The 16,363-nt window shown below is 33.7% G+C and overlaps 1 protein-coding gene across 1 annotated transcript in view; it reads left to right on the plus strand.

Moving 5' to 3' along the window:
* Window positions 1–16,363, plus strand: part of LOC149788982 (cAMP-dependent protein kinase type II regulatory subunit-like) — a 246,554-nt gene that overhangs the window by 200,993 nt on the left and 29,198 nt on the right. Inside the window, exon 10 of the mRNA XM_089975138.1 lies at window positions 5,881–5,949. Coding sequence (XP_089831264.1) covers window positions 5,881–5,949 — 69 coding nt within the window. The remainder of the gene's footprint in view (window positions 1–5,880; window positions 5,950–16,363) is intronic.

Genomic DNA, 16,363 nt, shown 5'->3' on the forward strand with positions numbered 1-16,363 from the left:
CCATAGAAAATCTTGTCACTACTTCTTTTGAATGGGTGATTTTCATGAAACAATTTCTAATGATGTTTTACTGGTCCTAGATGAAAATGGTGACTACTTACTAGTATCCATTATGTCCACCACAGCAGCCATCTTAAAAATCGTAGTTTATTGCTTTTGCCCCTGAAAAGGGACAGATTGACATGGGGTTTTCGCCAGAAGACATTTTATGATGTCTAATTGGTCCTAAATAGAAACGGTTTGGCTTGGACAGTCAGTATAGCCACCTCAGATGTCATCTTGAAAATCTCGTTACCACTACTATTGAATGGATGGTCATACCAGCATGGGCTTGTTATTGAAATTCTTTTTGTAATCTCTAGTAGGTCCCTAATGAAAACATCATGGCTCAGGCAACCCGGCAAAAGATCAAATGAGTCAACAAGCACAATATACTCAAAGTTTTTTTAATAATGACCCTTGATCATTTTAGCTCAGGCCTTGATTATGCTTAATCTCATGATCGCTTTAGTTTCACCATTTATAATGACATTTGAAGCAAATTGTCTATGAAACTTACCTTAGTAGCAATGCAGGTTGATAATGAATACATTTTATGCATATTTCTTTGGGTTATGACAGTTCTTCACTTTAGTATTGGCACCACTAATACACATACTGGTGAACACTCCACATTTTTTGATTTTAGATTTCAGTAAGTTTGCTGTCAAGCTTAATTTTAGAAGAGCTTGGACAAGATCATTGATGTTCTGCATATATTTCTTAGAGATACTTATCTTGTTTGTTGTGAAATTGGTGCTGTTGAACTAATACAGCCATTGTTGAATCCTTGCAGGATGATTCCCTACTTTTTGAAACTTTATCCTTGCAGGATGATTCCCTACCTATTGAATCTTTAACTGCATTAGGAAATGATGGATAGTGTTCTAGCTTACTCAGAAATATCCAGCTTAATACTTGCTACATTTTTACCAAGTGAGTTTTGAGTTCACTAAACTCGGCATGTTTCTTCTAACAGAAGTAATGAGATGAGTTGAAACATATGTAAATAAATGTTCAGAGATGAATTAGTTGTGTGTTGGCTTTTTAAATCAATTATTTAAATTTGCGATTGACTAATATACCCCTATATTTTCCCATTTTCAGTGTAAAAAGGGCCAAAATGCAAACAACTTGGCCCAAGACTATGACTGATGTGCAGGTCAAGGTCTGCAAATTTGTTTAGCAAATAATTTTAATGGAAAGCATTAAGCTTGACCTACCAAGATGTTGACAACAGCAGATACACCTATACACTATTATAGTTGAACTTTACTGCTACATAGAAAATATGGTTGTAGCAGGGCCTCAACAGCCTGTACAGACAAGTGGCAACCTGTTTAAGGACATCAAAGCTTTTCTTGATGTCTTTTAAACTGTTCTAACGTTTCTGGATACCAATAAATATAGCCTGTTTTTATATTTGGCTTTGCAATTTTGAGAGAGAAAGTCACCAACTTCAGCATTCAGCAATAGCAAAATTTAGCCTTTGGAAACCAAACGAGGCTACTGACTGTCTCCTTAGCAGGAATTTTACAGTCTACCAGAAATTGCATCTTTAAGCTGTTTTACACACATTCAGCAAATAGATGCAACCTGTGTAACATGCAAAGAGGGAATTAGCACTAATTGCTCATTGAAATTTGCCTTTAGTACAGTTTTTTTGTTAAGAATAAAAGCAATATATTCACATTGTTATGATGAAACATATTTCATCATTTTGTCACTGGTTCCCCAGCTCTGTAAGAGTTTCTTTTGCTAGCAAGAGGTGTGCACTGAATACATATAGAATTTCTTACCAAAGAAGTCAACATTAGGTATTGGAAGTGTTCTGTTTCTCCAGTTCAGGACATCAGAGTTATATAGTTTTACAAAATCACCATTGGAATCGGTGATGGATATTATCTGACTGATGTGTATTTGTCCAGCTGAAATTTTATATACTCTGCAAAAGATTTTTGGCGCCCTCCGCTTTAAGATTACTAAGTCGGATAGCCAATCAAACTCTAGATCTGGAAAGTTGTCATTTTGTACATGTTTGGGGCTGGAAACCTCCTCACTTTATTCTGGATGTAACATCTGGCATCAGACTCTGAGATTCATGGCAGTACTGGAAACTGAGGCAGGTGTTGCTGAGGTGCTTGGGAAATATCATCTGGGAGCGTGTGTGTGATGAACCCGATAGTCCAACTTCAGCAGGCAGGTCTTTGTCCTTTGTTTGCTTGATTTTAATGTGGTGTTTGATTCACTGACCTGAAGTGCTTCTACAATTTGTGCTTGAAAGCTTTTTGTATTTCTTCTTTTGGAAGAAATTAAATGCTCAAGCAGCATGCCATTCAGCAGCAAGTTGTGAACCTCATCCTCCATGTAACTTGTTTCCGAGTTGGCATTTTTTTCTGTTTTAATTCTGAGCTTGACCAGTTATTGACCAGGAGAGCTTATGAAATAGTCTGTCCACAAGCACAATTTTGTTATTGTTGCTTCCCCCAAACTACCTGGGCATTTGGCATTAAACTTTGCACAAAATGCATAAAATAATATGGTTGGTCCTAAATAAATGATAATGGCAGACATCCAGTATGCTGTCACAGCAGCTACATTGAAAGTCTTGTTATTGCTACTCTCCTGAATGATGGTCATGAAGCCATGGACTTTTCACACTTCTTGCTTCTAGTTGGGTCAAATGAATATGGTCCAATGTGGTCACTGTGGCAGCCATCATGAAAATCTTATTATCATGACTCTTTCTGAACAGAAAATTTGATTGACATGGGGTTTTCACCACAATTTTGTTATTGCTGCTCCTCTTGAATGGATGATCATAGCAACATTGGGCTTCACCAGAAGACTTCTTTTCATGTATTCTTAATCTTTAATGTAAAAGGTGCCAATCTAATGTCCAATATGACCACCCACAGCATCCTCTTAATTTTTTTTTTATCACTACTCATCCTGAATAGATGCTCATATCAATATGGGGTTTTCAAGAGTATTTGACTAGAGTGGAGAAGAATTTAAGGACCATGCCAAGGAATATGAACTTCAAGAGGATAGGAAAAATATTACGACACGACATTAAAGGCAGATTGTTATTTATGCTGTCAGTTTTACCACTCTTAGAATTTGTTCAGTGAGCATCACAATTACCTGCAGGACACCTGTTGTACAGTAGAATGCCAAAGTTGGTGTATACCATTTTGGGGAGATTTTGTAATGCAGACATTGTGAGTGCCACTGTACCTGAAGATGTGAAAGTTATTGATATTGACATAATGATGAAGACATTGTTCTTGGAGAAGCTAGGAAGTAACTTCTGAAGTTGAAGACAGGGTCACAGTACTGAGAGATTCTGAGAATCTGTTCATGCTATTGTGCAGAAGCAAAGTTCCTCATCAACAGGCTTCCATTTAAAAATAAGTTTGACTTCTTTTCCTCTGGAGATTCTTTTCATTTTTGCCTGAAATGGCGATAGGAAATCAATATATTTGGTTACTTCTGATCTGTTTCTGAATTTTTGTTTAGGTGTATAAAAGATACAGTATTCTTTTTGTTTGACTATTTCATCCGCACATGTACAGAAGAGTGAAATTCTATTTTTTTTATATATATTTTTCTTTTTTGGATCTCTGATTCTCGTTACCTGACCCCTTTTTTATACACCTCATGTCAAAACTGAGTTGCTTATCTGTCCATGTGCAATTTGGACTGGTCTGCTGTAGACTTGAAGACAAAAAGTCTAAAATCCAGAAACTAACTCAAATTCTGAAACTGGTAAATTGTGGCCTGAAAAAGTCAGGTCTAAAAATTTTATGTTTTTCCACTAGATTGTTTGTGGCGCAAATAGAAAGTCTTCATTTTTTTGTTGGTATCATTGTGGAGCTACAGCTTTCTTTTCAGCCACTTTGAAAATCTTGTTACTGCTATTCCTCCTGATTGGATGCTCTTATCAACACTAAAATATTTCATATGATGCCTAGTTGGTCCAGAAAGAAACTTTTGCATATCTGACTTAAAATATAGCTGCCTTAATGAACATTCTGTATTGAAAATTTAGTCATAAATTGTCCTGAATGGATGATCATAACTTTTCTAATGTTTGATTTGTGGTAATGAAAGTGATGAAAATCTTACATCCATTATGTTCAATAAAATGATAGAGCTTATGAGTGATGGAAAAGGATACATTTACCCCGTCTTGGTTCTTATTTATATTTCCTGTAATTTCTGTATTTTCAAAATAAAATTCCAATAGTTTCAACACTATTCCTATATTTGAAAGATGCTAGAGACACTTACCTTGCGAATAAGAGCTCAGACAAGTTTATTGATGAGCACATTCTGCACATCTTAAGTTAAGGCCAGTACACAACAAAGGCATGGCTAAATGAACAATCTGTTGAGTATTCTGCGTTCTGTACTTATTATCTCCTAGCATGCAAAGGGGGATGGGGATTTAGTATTTTGCCTGTTGGTCTGTGTTCATTATTTGTTCTTTTTACCTACGATATCCTGAACCCTGCCTCACCTACACTTGTGAAAATTGCAGTGTGGATGCATTGTTATAGAGAGTGACTCGTGAATACCAGAATTATGTAACTGACTTAATTTTTATGGTAAAATGACTTTTGAATTTTAAGCAGTTGATTTGTTGCACCATCAAAATGTTGGATCCTATCAGATTTACATTCATGAAAATTGATATGTGGATACATCTCAGAGGAAATAAGTTACCAAAAAACCAGATCAAAATTAGCTCAATTTGCCCCAATTTTCATGTATGAGCATCTTTTGTATTTTTAGATATTCATTCATTACACTTGCAATATCATGGATTCTATATCACCTCAACCATTAAAAATTGTTGTGTGCATAATCTCAACAAAAGTAACTCCACCATACCAAAATGAGTCATGGTGATTCAATTTTTATGTTTGAATGACTTGTATTTTCAAATATCTGTTACACTCTTCAATATCTTGGACCCAGTATTTAATTAAAATCTTGAAAGTTGTTATGTTGATACCTCACAGTGAAAGGTTAACCATACTAAAACTAATTCAGAATGATCCAGTTTCCATGTATGGCAAACTTTTGAATTTTCTGCTTTGTAGTTGTTACACCTGGAGTATGTTATGATATGTGGATGCATCTTGAGGAAAGTTACTCAGCCATCCAAAAAACTAGGTAACTTTGACCTAATTTTTAGGATCGCGTGAATGTTGTACTTTCATCTACTTTGCATATTGCATCCTCAGTACCACTGACCTTATTTTGCCTACACCTGAAAAGTGATATGTGGATGTATCTCAATAACTCAACATTACCAAAAGTAATTCACTGTGTCTTAAGTTTCATTATTGAGTGACTGTTGTTTTACTTCATGCAAGTCTGTATATTGTCAGCAACATCAAATGTGCTCCTATTGGCAAGGGGATTTGTGTTTGTGAAAAGCACCTTGTTATTAGATTGATTGGAATGACATTGGGTGTGAAGCTCTTTTTGGTGGGAGACATTAGCCATGTTCTTGTTTCACTTGATATTTTTTGGCATGTGAGAATCATAATTTGATTTCACATCATTAAATATTGTATATTTGCATTTAAGTGCACTCTTGGGACACCAGTTTGTTGAAAATTCTTCTGTATAAGTTATAATTTATGTTTTTCTATTTCTCCCATGAACTGTCTTATAACTTCACTGAATCATTTGCTACAATCTCTGCACCTGTCCCAAAGATAGAACAGATTGTTTTTTTTCTATAGCTATAGGACCTCTTTCCAATCATTGGAAATTAATATTCAATACTTGAAAAGAAAAATTGAAATTCTTTCTTTGTTTTAGGGTGATGAAATTGCTGATTGTATGTACATTGTAGAAGATGGTGAAGTAAGAATTACAGTCAGAAGCAAGGTATGTATAGCCCAAAGCATACAAGTTTGTGTTTTTCCCTCCGTGTTTTTAGATTTGTTGATATTTTCTCATAATAATTCACTTGTTCCTTAACATATTAGGCTTTCTTGCATGGAAAAGTCTTGTTGTATTTGATCACTGAACTAGTCAGCATTTAAAATATAACATTCACAACTAAAAGAACACAGATTTGCCATTACATTACTTGAACTTGTATGCTAAGATACAGTTTCTTATTGACTTTTTCGAAGGTATGTATCACTGATTCAGAATGGTACATTTAAACAAAAGCATGCTTATGAAAACAGAATCTTTATATTTATTACAACTTGGATTTTATAGGAAATAAAATGTTATTTAAACTTAAAAAATTTTAGTTCAAAGACAGAGCTGGCATCAACTGGTAATTTCACTGTTTGTAATGGAACATTTAAGACATAATGGCAGGAGAAACTTTTGAATTTCATGAAATGTAAATACAAAGGCAAAGATAAGACATGTATTTATTACCTAGCAAATACCTGGCTGCAGCTGTGACTTTACTACACTCAGAGACATGAGAGCAGATACAATTTATGATTTTTTTATTTAAATTATTGTTGTTGTGTGAACTGTTCAAAGACTTTATGTAACACCGGTGTCACTTTCATAACAGAAATAATTTGTCAACCTTAATTCTTTGAATATCTAGAGTTTATTTCTGTTTATCCTATCCCCATGCAAGATCTTAACTTCCAAATTCATATTTGACTGACCTAATTGACCTTGTGGGCAAGTAAAAACATTAATTACATTGTTCACTAAGCTTACAAAAACAATGACTTGCACATATACAAGTGGATTTTGGTAAACTTCATACTTAGTTAATTTCAATGAACAAATTTATTTTCTGACATTGATTTTAAGGTCAAAGGTTTTGACTTCAGTCTTGAGCTGTACTGACTTGTTAGCATGATGCAAACAATCATGAATGGATCTTTATCATTAATTTAGTGTGTGGATATATCAAAATAGTATCTAGCATGATAACAATTTCAGTAACTTTTATTTTTGCCTCCTAGAAATATTATTTGTAGATTTAACCAAATTTAACATGTGGCTAAATCTTGATATTGTCTGAGACCATTTCATTTATTTTCTATCCATTACATTAGGTTCAAGGTCAAAGGCCATGACTGAAAATTCCTACTGCGCTTTCAGGTTTCTTGTGAACACAAACATATAAGAATATTGTTACCAAATTTTGGTGTGTTTGAGTTTCTCATGAATATCAGAGATGGTTTCAATACTTGGCATTTGAAAAGGAAAAACTTTTTCTGGAAATTCTTTTTGGTCAGTAGAACATCAAATCTCTCAAGGGACTCTTGTACATTGCCATCTTGTGGTGTACTTGTTTCACCCATAGCAACACAACTCCACTTGGTGTACAGTCTTTAGGTTAGTTGTATTCAGTTTGGACGAATTAATGAGAAAGTATATATTCTCAATCATGAAAAGAATATCTTATGGTAAGAACTTTATATTGAAATCTCTGTGGAACTTTGACATTCATTTAAATTTTTGTATTATTAGTAGATGGAACAAATTACTCTTTAAATGTGCTACTTGATTTCATTCTTAAGAATGCATTGTACAGTCCATTTTTGTAGATGTGTCTGTATACTTGTACATAAGATATATATGATCTTTTATGTTTATATGCATTGAATTTATATCTATTTTTTAATGTAGATGTAGGGATTATATAGTTAGAAATAAAGAATTCTTATTTTATCTTATCTTTGCATTATTTTGGAACGGTTAATCAGAGAGAAAATTAAACCTAGAATCAGAGAGTCTGTTAGCTCAACTGGCCTTAGACCCAAAGAGCTTGTGGGGTATCATTTATCCATCTGTCCGTCTACTAGCACATTTTGTATTGCTAATCCTCCTAAACTACTTCCATGATTGCCATGAAACTTAACACACATTCATCCCGCGGTCTAGTTGGACCTAAATGAAAATGGTGCTGCTCAGACTTCCAATATGGCCACCACAATGATTATCATTACTTGTCCTGAATAGATGGTCATATCAACATGGTGTTTCTCTAAAAAAAAGTATAGTTGATCCAAAATGGAAAATGGTATCCATCTGACACCCAGTATAGTTGCTATGTCAGCCGTCTTGAAAATCTTATTGTTACTTCTCCTGAACCAGAAGTCATATTGACATGGTTTGTTTTTTTCTTCAGTCAAAGGCTTCTTATACTGGCTAGTTGGTCCTAAATGAATATAGTGTGAATCTGACGCCTAATATGGCTCTCAAAGCAGCCATCTTGAAAACTTCTATATATCAACTCCTGAATGGATGGTCATATCAACATGGTATTTTCACTAAAATACTTCTTGTGATGTCTAGTTGGTCGTGAATAAAAATAGTAATGCAGAGACCTCTAATATCACCACCACAATGGCTATTTTGAATATCTTGTTAGGTTACTTTTCCTAGATGGCCGATCATATGGACATTTTGTTTTCACCAAAGACTTCTTAGGATGTCTAGTTAGTACTAAATGGCACCCATAATCTTATTGTTACTTCAAAATGGAAAGTCCTATCAGCATTGGGTTTCACTAGAAGACTTCTTATAATGTCTTGTTGGTCCAAAATTAAATTGGTGCCTATCTGATATCTAATATGGTCACCATGGCGGTCATATTGAAAATCTTGTTATTGCTGTTCTTAAATGGAAAGACATTTTGACAGGGGGTTTTCATCAGAAGGGTTCTGTGGTGTCAAGATGGTCCTAAATGAAAATGATGCAAACTAACCCTCAATATGGCCATGATGGTAGCCATATAAAAAATATTGTTATCTCTGCTTCTAAATGGAGGGCTATATCAACATGGGATTTTCTCCATTAGGCTTTCTATGATACCTCATTAGTCCTAAATGAAGATAGTGCCAATTGTAATTCCAGTATGAATGCCATTATGGCTGTAACTACTTTCCCTGAAGGAATGATCATAATGAAATGGGGTTTTCATCAAAGACTTCATATGGTATCTACTTGGTCCTAAATGAAAATAGTACCAATCTGACATAAAGTATGTCCACCACAGCAAACAAATTTCCAAATCTTGTTATCTTTGAAAAACATAACAGATGTTTCGAACACTCAGCCATTAAAAGGAAGAAACAATTTAATCATAAATTCCTGATAATTTTTTTCACCCAGTAGAGTGTCAGTTTGTTAACTTGGATGCATGCGCTTGGCATTGATGACAAACTTTTTCTTACAGCTGCAGACTTAGAATTTACTTGATGGGGAAAAGATTGCTATTATTGGACAGTAATCACAAATTTGATCTGAAAATGAGCACAGATTTAAGATTGTGTGTAATTACATGATGAAAATACAGATTTTATATGATGGAACTGCAAAGTAGTGAAAAGACATATAGTTGGTTTCCTGGAATATTACATTTTAGAATTGCATGATGTTACGATATAATGTTTGACAGCAAAAGTGTTACATATGTACAGAAAATACGATGTGGGTACTGTTAAATTAAATAACACAGCAGTCATGTGATAAATATACCTCTAATTTTGTTCAGTGTGATTGAATGGTTATGCAGTCTTTTAGACTGACTTTTTTTATATTGTGTTGAGTTTGTCCTTCCATCCAGCTATATATTACCAGTTTCATTTTGGCACAGTAACTTGCATTATCCACCAGCCACAGTTACTAAACTTTTGCACAGCTTGCACTTGAGGTAAAGAAGAAACCTATAGATTTTGAGGTGCAAAGATCAAGGTCACTGCAAATGAAAAAAAAAAAAAAAGTTTCTACTGTTTCATTAGTTCACATCACATATCTGGGCCAAAACTTGTAGATAGCTTGCAGTATGGGTAATGAAGAAATCAATTATTTTGAGATGAAAGGGTCAAAGATCAAGGTCACTGATTGAAAGAAGTTGAATGATTTCAGCACAATAATATTAGATCTACACACCAACATGAACCAGGCATTGTTGATAACTTACACTTGAATTAAAGAAAAAGCCTATCAGTTTTGGGGTTGTAAAGTCAAGGTCACTATGACTTATAGAAATAAGTAGTTTCTGTACAACAATTTCAGTTATCTACAAAGAAGACTATTAAACATGGGCATTTATAGACTGTGCTCATTCTTGATAAACTCTTGTTACTAATGGTTTATAATAAATGTTGCTTTTTATGGTTTGAATTAATGTTTTTATTTTGATGTTTCTAATTTTCAGGAGGTAATCATTCCAAGCACTCTAGCAGGTTTTTCTTTGAAAAAAACCCATCCATTTGGATTTAGTAATTTTAAAAATATTTATGCACTTTTTTCTTTGTTTTCTAACCTAACTGACTCACCGAAGGAGCATGATACTGCACTGGATTATTAAACTAATATGACCTTATGTCTGAAAATAATGCTTCTGTACATGGCCATTAAGTTTATCAAGTGTATGGGTTAGATATATTTAGTGCATTATTCTATTTCTCTGAATTTATTATTGAATAAAATTTCCAACTTACTTAGAAGAAAAAAATTGTCATGCACTGACATCATAAGATGTTCTTCCCATAATATAAAAATGTGCACCATTCTCATGGAATTTCTCTCATATATTCTGTATTATATATTCATGTAATAAAATATGGCTTCGTAATGTACATTTTAAAATGCTCCACCATAAATGTCGTTTGAGCATACATATTGTGTTACCCTTCTGAATTCATCGATCTGGTTAAATTTTGTGTTTAGGTTACTTTCACTAGTTTGGGCATTTATGTTTACATTTCTAGTTGTCTTTGTAATCAGAAATATAAATATGGTAAGGCCTATTCACTTAATTAGAAATTGTTAATGGTCATGTTGGTCATATTTGAGTCCATTGCTTAACTTTATTAGGAAAATACTTATGGTTTATTTAATCACCTCCTTATACTAACTTTGCTGTCACCTTTGTGTAAAAGGAGGATATATAAGCTTTTGCCTGTACACATGATTGACTCTGTTTGATATATCCTTTGTGAATCTGTTACCAGTGTACAGTCTTTATCATTCAGTTTTAAACAAAAATAGCACACTTAATCAATGTCTAGGGGAGTCATACATAGTAGGTCAGTCATTTGAGTATTGGGCTTGTAGTAAATGGTTCAGATACCTACTGAGGCCAGTCCTGGTTGGATGCCTCATTGTGTCCTTAGGATCCTTAGAGTGATAAGGCCAGTAACATGTTAAAAGTGCCATTAAAACCAACAGACCAATCAAAAATGTCTCTATGATTGAGATTATTTCAATAATTTGCATTATCAGTATCTATGGACTGATATGACAAACTGAAATAATGAAATTGCTGGTAGCCACGTGGTGTGCTACATAGCATTTTATCTGAAATTGGCTTCACGCTTTCTCTAGTACAGAGGAAATTCAATACTTACTGAAGTTCAGAAGTTCCCGCTGTTCAGTTTTATCACAGTTATGTGGATACTGTTATGACTATAGTCACAAGTAACAGAAGGAAGCAAAACCAACATATTTTGTTAAACCAACAGGTTAAGTAAAACATAGCAAATGATTAATTATCAGTTTAAATGAGTAGGGCAGGAACAGGTGCTTTTATGTGTTTACAAATTTTCTAATATTTTTGAGCCATGCTGAAATTGTACAATGTAATGTAATGAAATTTCTTTAAATCGATGAATGTTTTCTGATCAGATTTTGATCAGATTTTTTTAATAGTCTTGTATTATCATCATGTTGGATGAATTTGATTATCAGAAAGATCTGCACATAATAATGAAGTAGTCTTGTATGTTGCTAAGCTTGTTACAAGTCTGGAGACCAAATTCCAATCAGATTTTTCACCACCTTGTTAACATTTTTTAGAATTATCATTGTCATAGACAGGTTTTATAAGCAAGATATGTATCTGTTGCATCCGATTGGCTAAACTTGTTACCACTATAGATCTTGAGACTATACAGCTTGTCCAATTGCTATCAAACATGGGAAATGGGTTTATATCATCCAAGATCTTGGATGAGTTTGATTGTGACTATGCATATTAATTGTGTTGTTGTTTTGGGTTTGTTTTTCTTCAAAAGAATTAATTTATTTTAATCAGGTTATATATCAACATATATAAAAAGTTGGATAGTTTAAATTTCAATGAACACATGTTGTGTATTAATTTTAATCAATGCAAGAAAATAATAATAAATTAATAAATCATATCTCATAGTGATCATTTAAACAAGTTTTATTGTGATCATGCTCGTTAATTATGCCTTTTTCTTTCAGAAAAATTAATTTATTAAAATCAGGACTTGTATCAATATGATATGAAGTTTGGGAGATAGTTTACATAAATATTGCATTCCTTCAATACTACAGAAAACTGCAAAATGAAATCAATCAGCTTTAAAGTTACATAAGCCAGATGAGCGATATCAGGCCCATATGGACCTCATGGTGTTGAACCCAATATGTGGATATAGCTGAAAAATAATTTGAATTGTGTCATTTTAATAACTCATTGAATTATGATGGTCAGGAGTACATAATGTTGTTGTTGTTGTTGGGTTAAACACCATTTGTCAGCACAAGATAGGCTATACATGGTGGCCAGTATAACTGGTGGAGTAAGAACCCCAGGAAGAATCACTAACCCATGAAAAGCTACTAGCAAGCTTTCTTATGTACCTACATTAGTCAAGCCTGAGACTTGAACCTATGCAAACAGAGGTGATGGAGTGATTTGGAACAGTGTGTTAGTCCACCCTCCAATTAAGGGCCCCAGAGTACATAATGTTAATCAATGATGAAACAAACTTGGCATGTTATATATGTTGACAGCATTTGAAAATAGCTCACTGATCTTCTTTTAATATGGCACAAGGACAAAGGCTGTGGCAAATTATTGTTTTTTTGCTGCACTTGTCTTGGTTATGTTTGGTGTTGGTGTAATTTCTGGTGCTCTCCACAAAGTTCATACTCTGTTAGAATGTATTGCTGCCATAAGGCTGGTTTGACCTTGGAGTGTTAACCTTAGTCTCCATTGTCTCAGCACATTAGTATATGAGCACATAGACTGGGTTCTGTCTTTTTTGTTTAATCGCAGATTCAAATGAATTTAAAGAAAGAGGGATTAAAACCATACTGTGTAAGGTAACTCAAATGTTTTATATTGATGTTATTTGTACATTCTGGAATCTGCCACATGCTCCTTTGTAATTGTGTCATCCCTGTACACCATCTGTTTAAGTAAAGATTTCCAGACTTTTTCCTGCTCCGTATTAGGTAACATCTTCACAGCTTGTTCTAGAGTAGTCGTACAGAAAAAAAATCACATAAAATGCAAAATAAATTGAAGGTGATGTAGTTATCAAAGTGTACCATTTTATTCAGGTGGCATCTTACAGCCAACTTTACAGCGTTGTGGCACTTGTATTATCCTTCATAGGAATGTAATGCACTTTGAGGAGTATGCATTTAAGGACCTCTGTTAGGGCATCAATGTTCAACACAGTTCTCGTTGTTACTGAAACTTTGGTGTGTTGGAATTTCTCAGGAACATATGATTTAAACAGTCAGATGTGAAAAGAAAAAGAAGAGGGAAGATTGGACTTTCTGTGGATTCCTACAAATTCTTTTTTTGCCAGTAGAGTGACAGTCTCTTTATGTGACTAATTTTCTCCATGATTTACAATGATTGTTCATATCCCCATCCAAATTAATGAATCTTCCTTTTGTGCAAGTGTGTAAAAATAACTTAGAGAGGACTTGGTGCATTATTAATATTAATACAATACCTCATAATGATCATTTAAATGCTTGATTTCTAGATTATCCAGTTTTTTTAAAAGCATTTTACCAACTGCACTTGGTGAAGTTTTAAGTGGTAGAAATATAGAAATATAGTCTTCATTTGTAGTGCTCAGGTTTGTGCTGTTGCATATTTCAGTAGCATTGCATTTCATTAATGAGGTCTTTAATCTAAAATGTGCTTACAGCTTCGCTGCCTGCCTAACATTTCTTGTTGATTATCTTGTTTTTTTAAAGCATTTTACTAACTGCATTTATTGAGGTTTAAATGGCAGAAATCATGTTTTCACTTGCAGTGCGAGGTCACATCCATGTCTTGTTTCAAAAGCAGTGCATTCCATTGATGAAGTCTTTATTCAAAGATTTACCAGGTTATATTATGATGGTACTTGTAAATGCAATTTTTTATGTGTATAAATAATTTTATAATTGTAATTTAATTTTTTTCTATGCCCTACCAACAATAGTTGTGGGGTATAATAGTTTACAACACTTATTATTATAATTCTCTTCATGAGAGCCATTGAGTATACCATATTATAGTGGGGCTGCCTTATAATGAAATACATATACATACACCCACAATTTGATTAAAATCACATCTCTAGTGTCCTACATCAAGATGTGACAGCGACCACTTAGGGGTCAAGTTCTGGTAACCTATGCTATTGCCATAATCACTAATTTTATCAGCTAAGTTGTGTATCTTCTCATTTGGGAGAATTGGCATCATGGCTGGAGAACATCAATATGTGCCAAACAATTTGATTCACTTTCAGATTTGTGAAAACTGCATTTCCATTGGCTAATTCAAAGGTCAGTAGAACATGACCTCTAAGTGTTCACTATCAGATCTTCATGTAGGACAGTGGAGATATGATTTTAATCATATTGCATGTACGCAATATTTCTGTTACTGAATAAAGAAATGGAATTTAATGTCCATACCAGCCTTTTAACAGAAGCATTGCTGTAATGAAGGGCTTTTTAGAGAGTAGGTGCAGGGTAATTTAAAATTTAGTAAACTGATTTCAAAACAACTTTGTTAGTGTGTTTCCCTTAGCCTAAGTAGAACCATATTGATTTTAGAGTCAATAGCATCAGGGTCATGGTCAGTGTTGGTTAAAAAAACAAAAGATAACTTAAGTTTTAGCAAACAGATTTAAACACAATCTAGTGCATCTTTTATCCAAGGAAGAACCCAGGTCGTTTGGTCCAATGTCAAGATAAGTATTGCTAAAAATAGATTTTGCTTATACATTTTATTTCTGGATGAGAACATAGACTCTGTTGAGCATATTTCAGTGCAACTGTTTCCTTTAACCAAAGGAAGAACACTCTTACTTTGAAAGTCAGTAGCTTCATGATCCAAGTCACTGTTGTACAAAATTGATTTTACCTGTGCATTTCATTTCCTGTAGAAATTTATTGTGCCATTGCATCTCATTTTCAAGCATTAAATTATATACTGAAAAAGTACATTGTAAAAGAACGTGTATATATATTTCTCTTTGTTCAAGAAGGAATCTTATCAATTTTGGGATATGGTCATGGTCACATCTGGTAAAAATTAGGGTTGTCCTTGGTAGTAAAAATAGATTTTTCTTGAAAATGACTGAATTTCTTTTTAACCAGTTTAAAGGAAACATTTTCCTTTTACCTGATAAAGCATTGGACATTATGCATGTTCAATACTGCAGTAATTCATTTCTGTATGCAGTGGCCATTTCTTATGCGGAGAGACCTTGATAACAATCATGTTACAAGTACTAGCTCAGATATTGATTTACATTATCATGATATTTATGGCAGACAGTCAGTTTGGTTTTTCTGTGACAAGGTATGCAAAGTGGACAATACACCTCACTAATATCATTGAACAAGATTTAGACTTTCCATTTAAAATATAACCCACATCTGTCACAAATGCCTCTATAAAATATGATACAGAGTAGGTAAACCTTTTTAAGCAAACTAATAGCCAGTAATTATTCAGAACATGTTGTAAACTACTGAGTATACTACCAGGCAGGACATCCTTTTTATGTCTTAGTATAGGAGTTTAATAAAATAGATAATGAATTGTTTTAATGCAGAAGATCTATATAAAAAATCAGTGACATAAGTTGAGAGCTAGTACAGATAAAATAGGAATATAAACAATAAAGATTATTTGCAATATCCATGCATTATTGTAAATGTGATTCATCAGTTAATATATAGAACTTACATAATGGAGGATTTTCACATTGTGTACTTGCTGATGATCCTTCAAGTGGCATGAGAACATTACTCCATAGAATACTGAGAAATTGTTAGTAAAGAACATGGACACTGCAACTTCCTTAACATTTGTTTTAAACATTGATTATTTTGTGATATTGTCTATATGCTTATCTGTCTCCTACCAATATAGTTTCTGCACAGTAATGTAAGTTGTCATCCATATACAGTTACCAAGCTTTGAGGATGGTTTGCACTCGTGCTAAACAAAACTCCTGTTGATTTTGGACGCAGAAGTCCAGAGATCAAGGTCACGACTGAAAAAAGGAAAATGGTTTCCAAA

The sequence above is a fragment of the Sinohyriopsis cumingii genome, chromosome 11 (genome assembly GCF_028554795.1).
Source record: "Sinohyriopsis cumingii isolate HCF-2022 chromosome 11, ASM2855479v2, whole genome shotgun sequence".
NCBI classification, from domain to species: Eukaryota; Metazoa; Mollusca; class Bivalvia; order Unionida; family Unionidae; genus Sinohyriopsis; species Sinohyriopsis cumingii.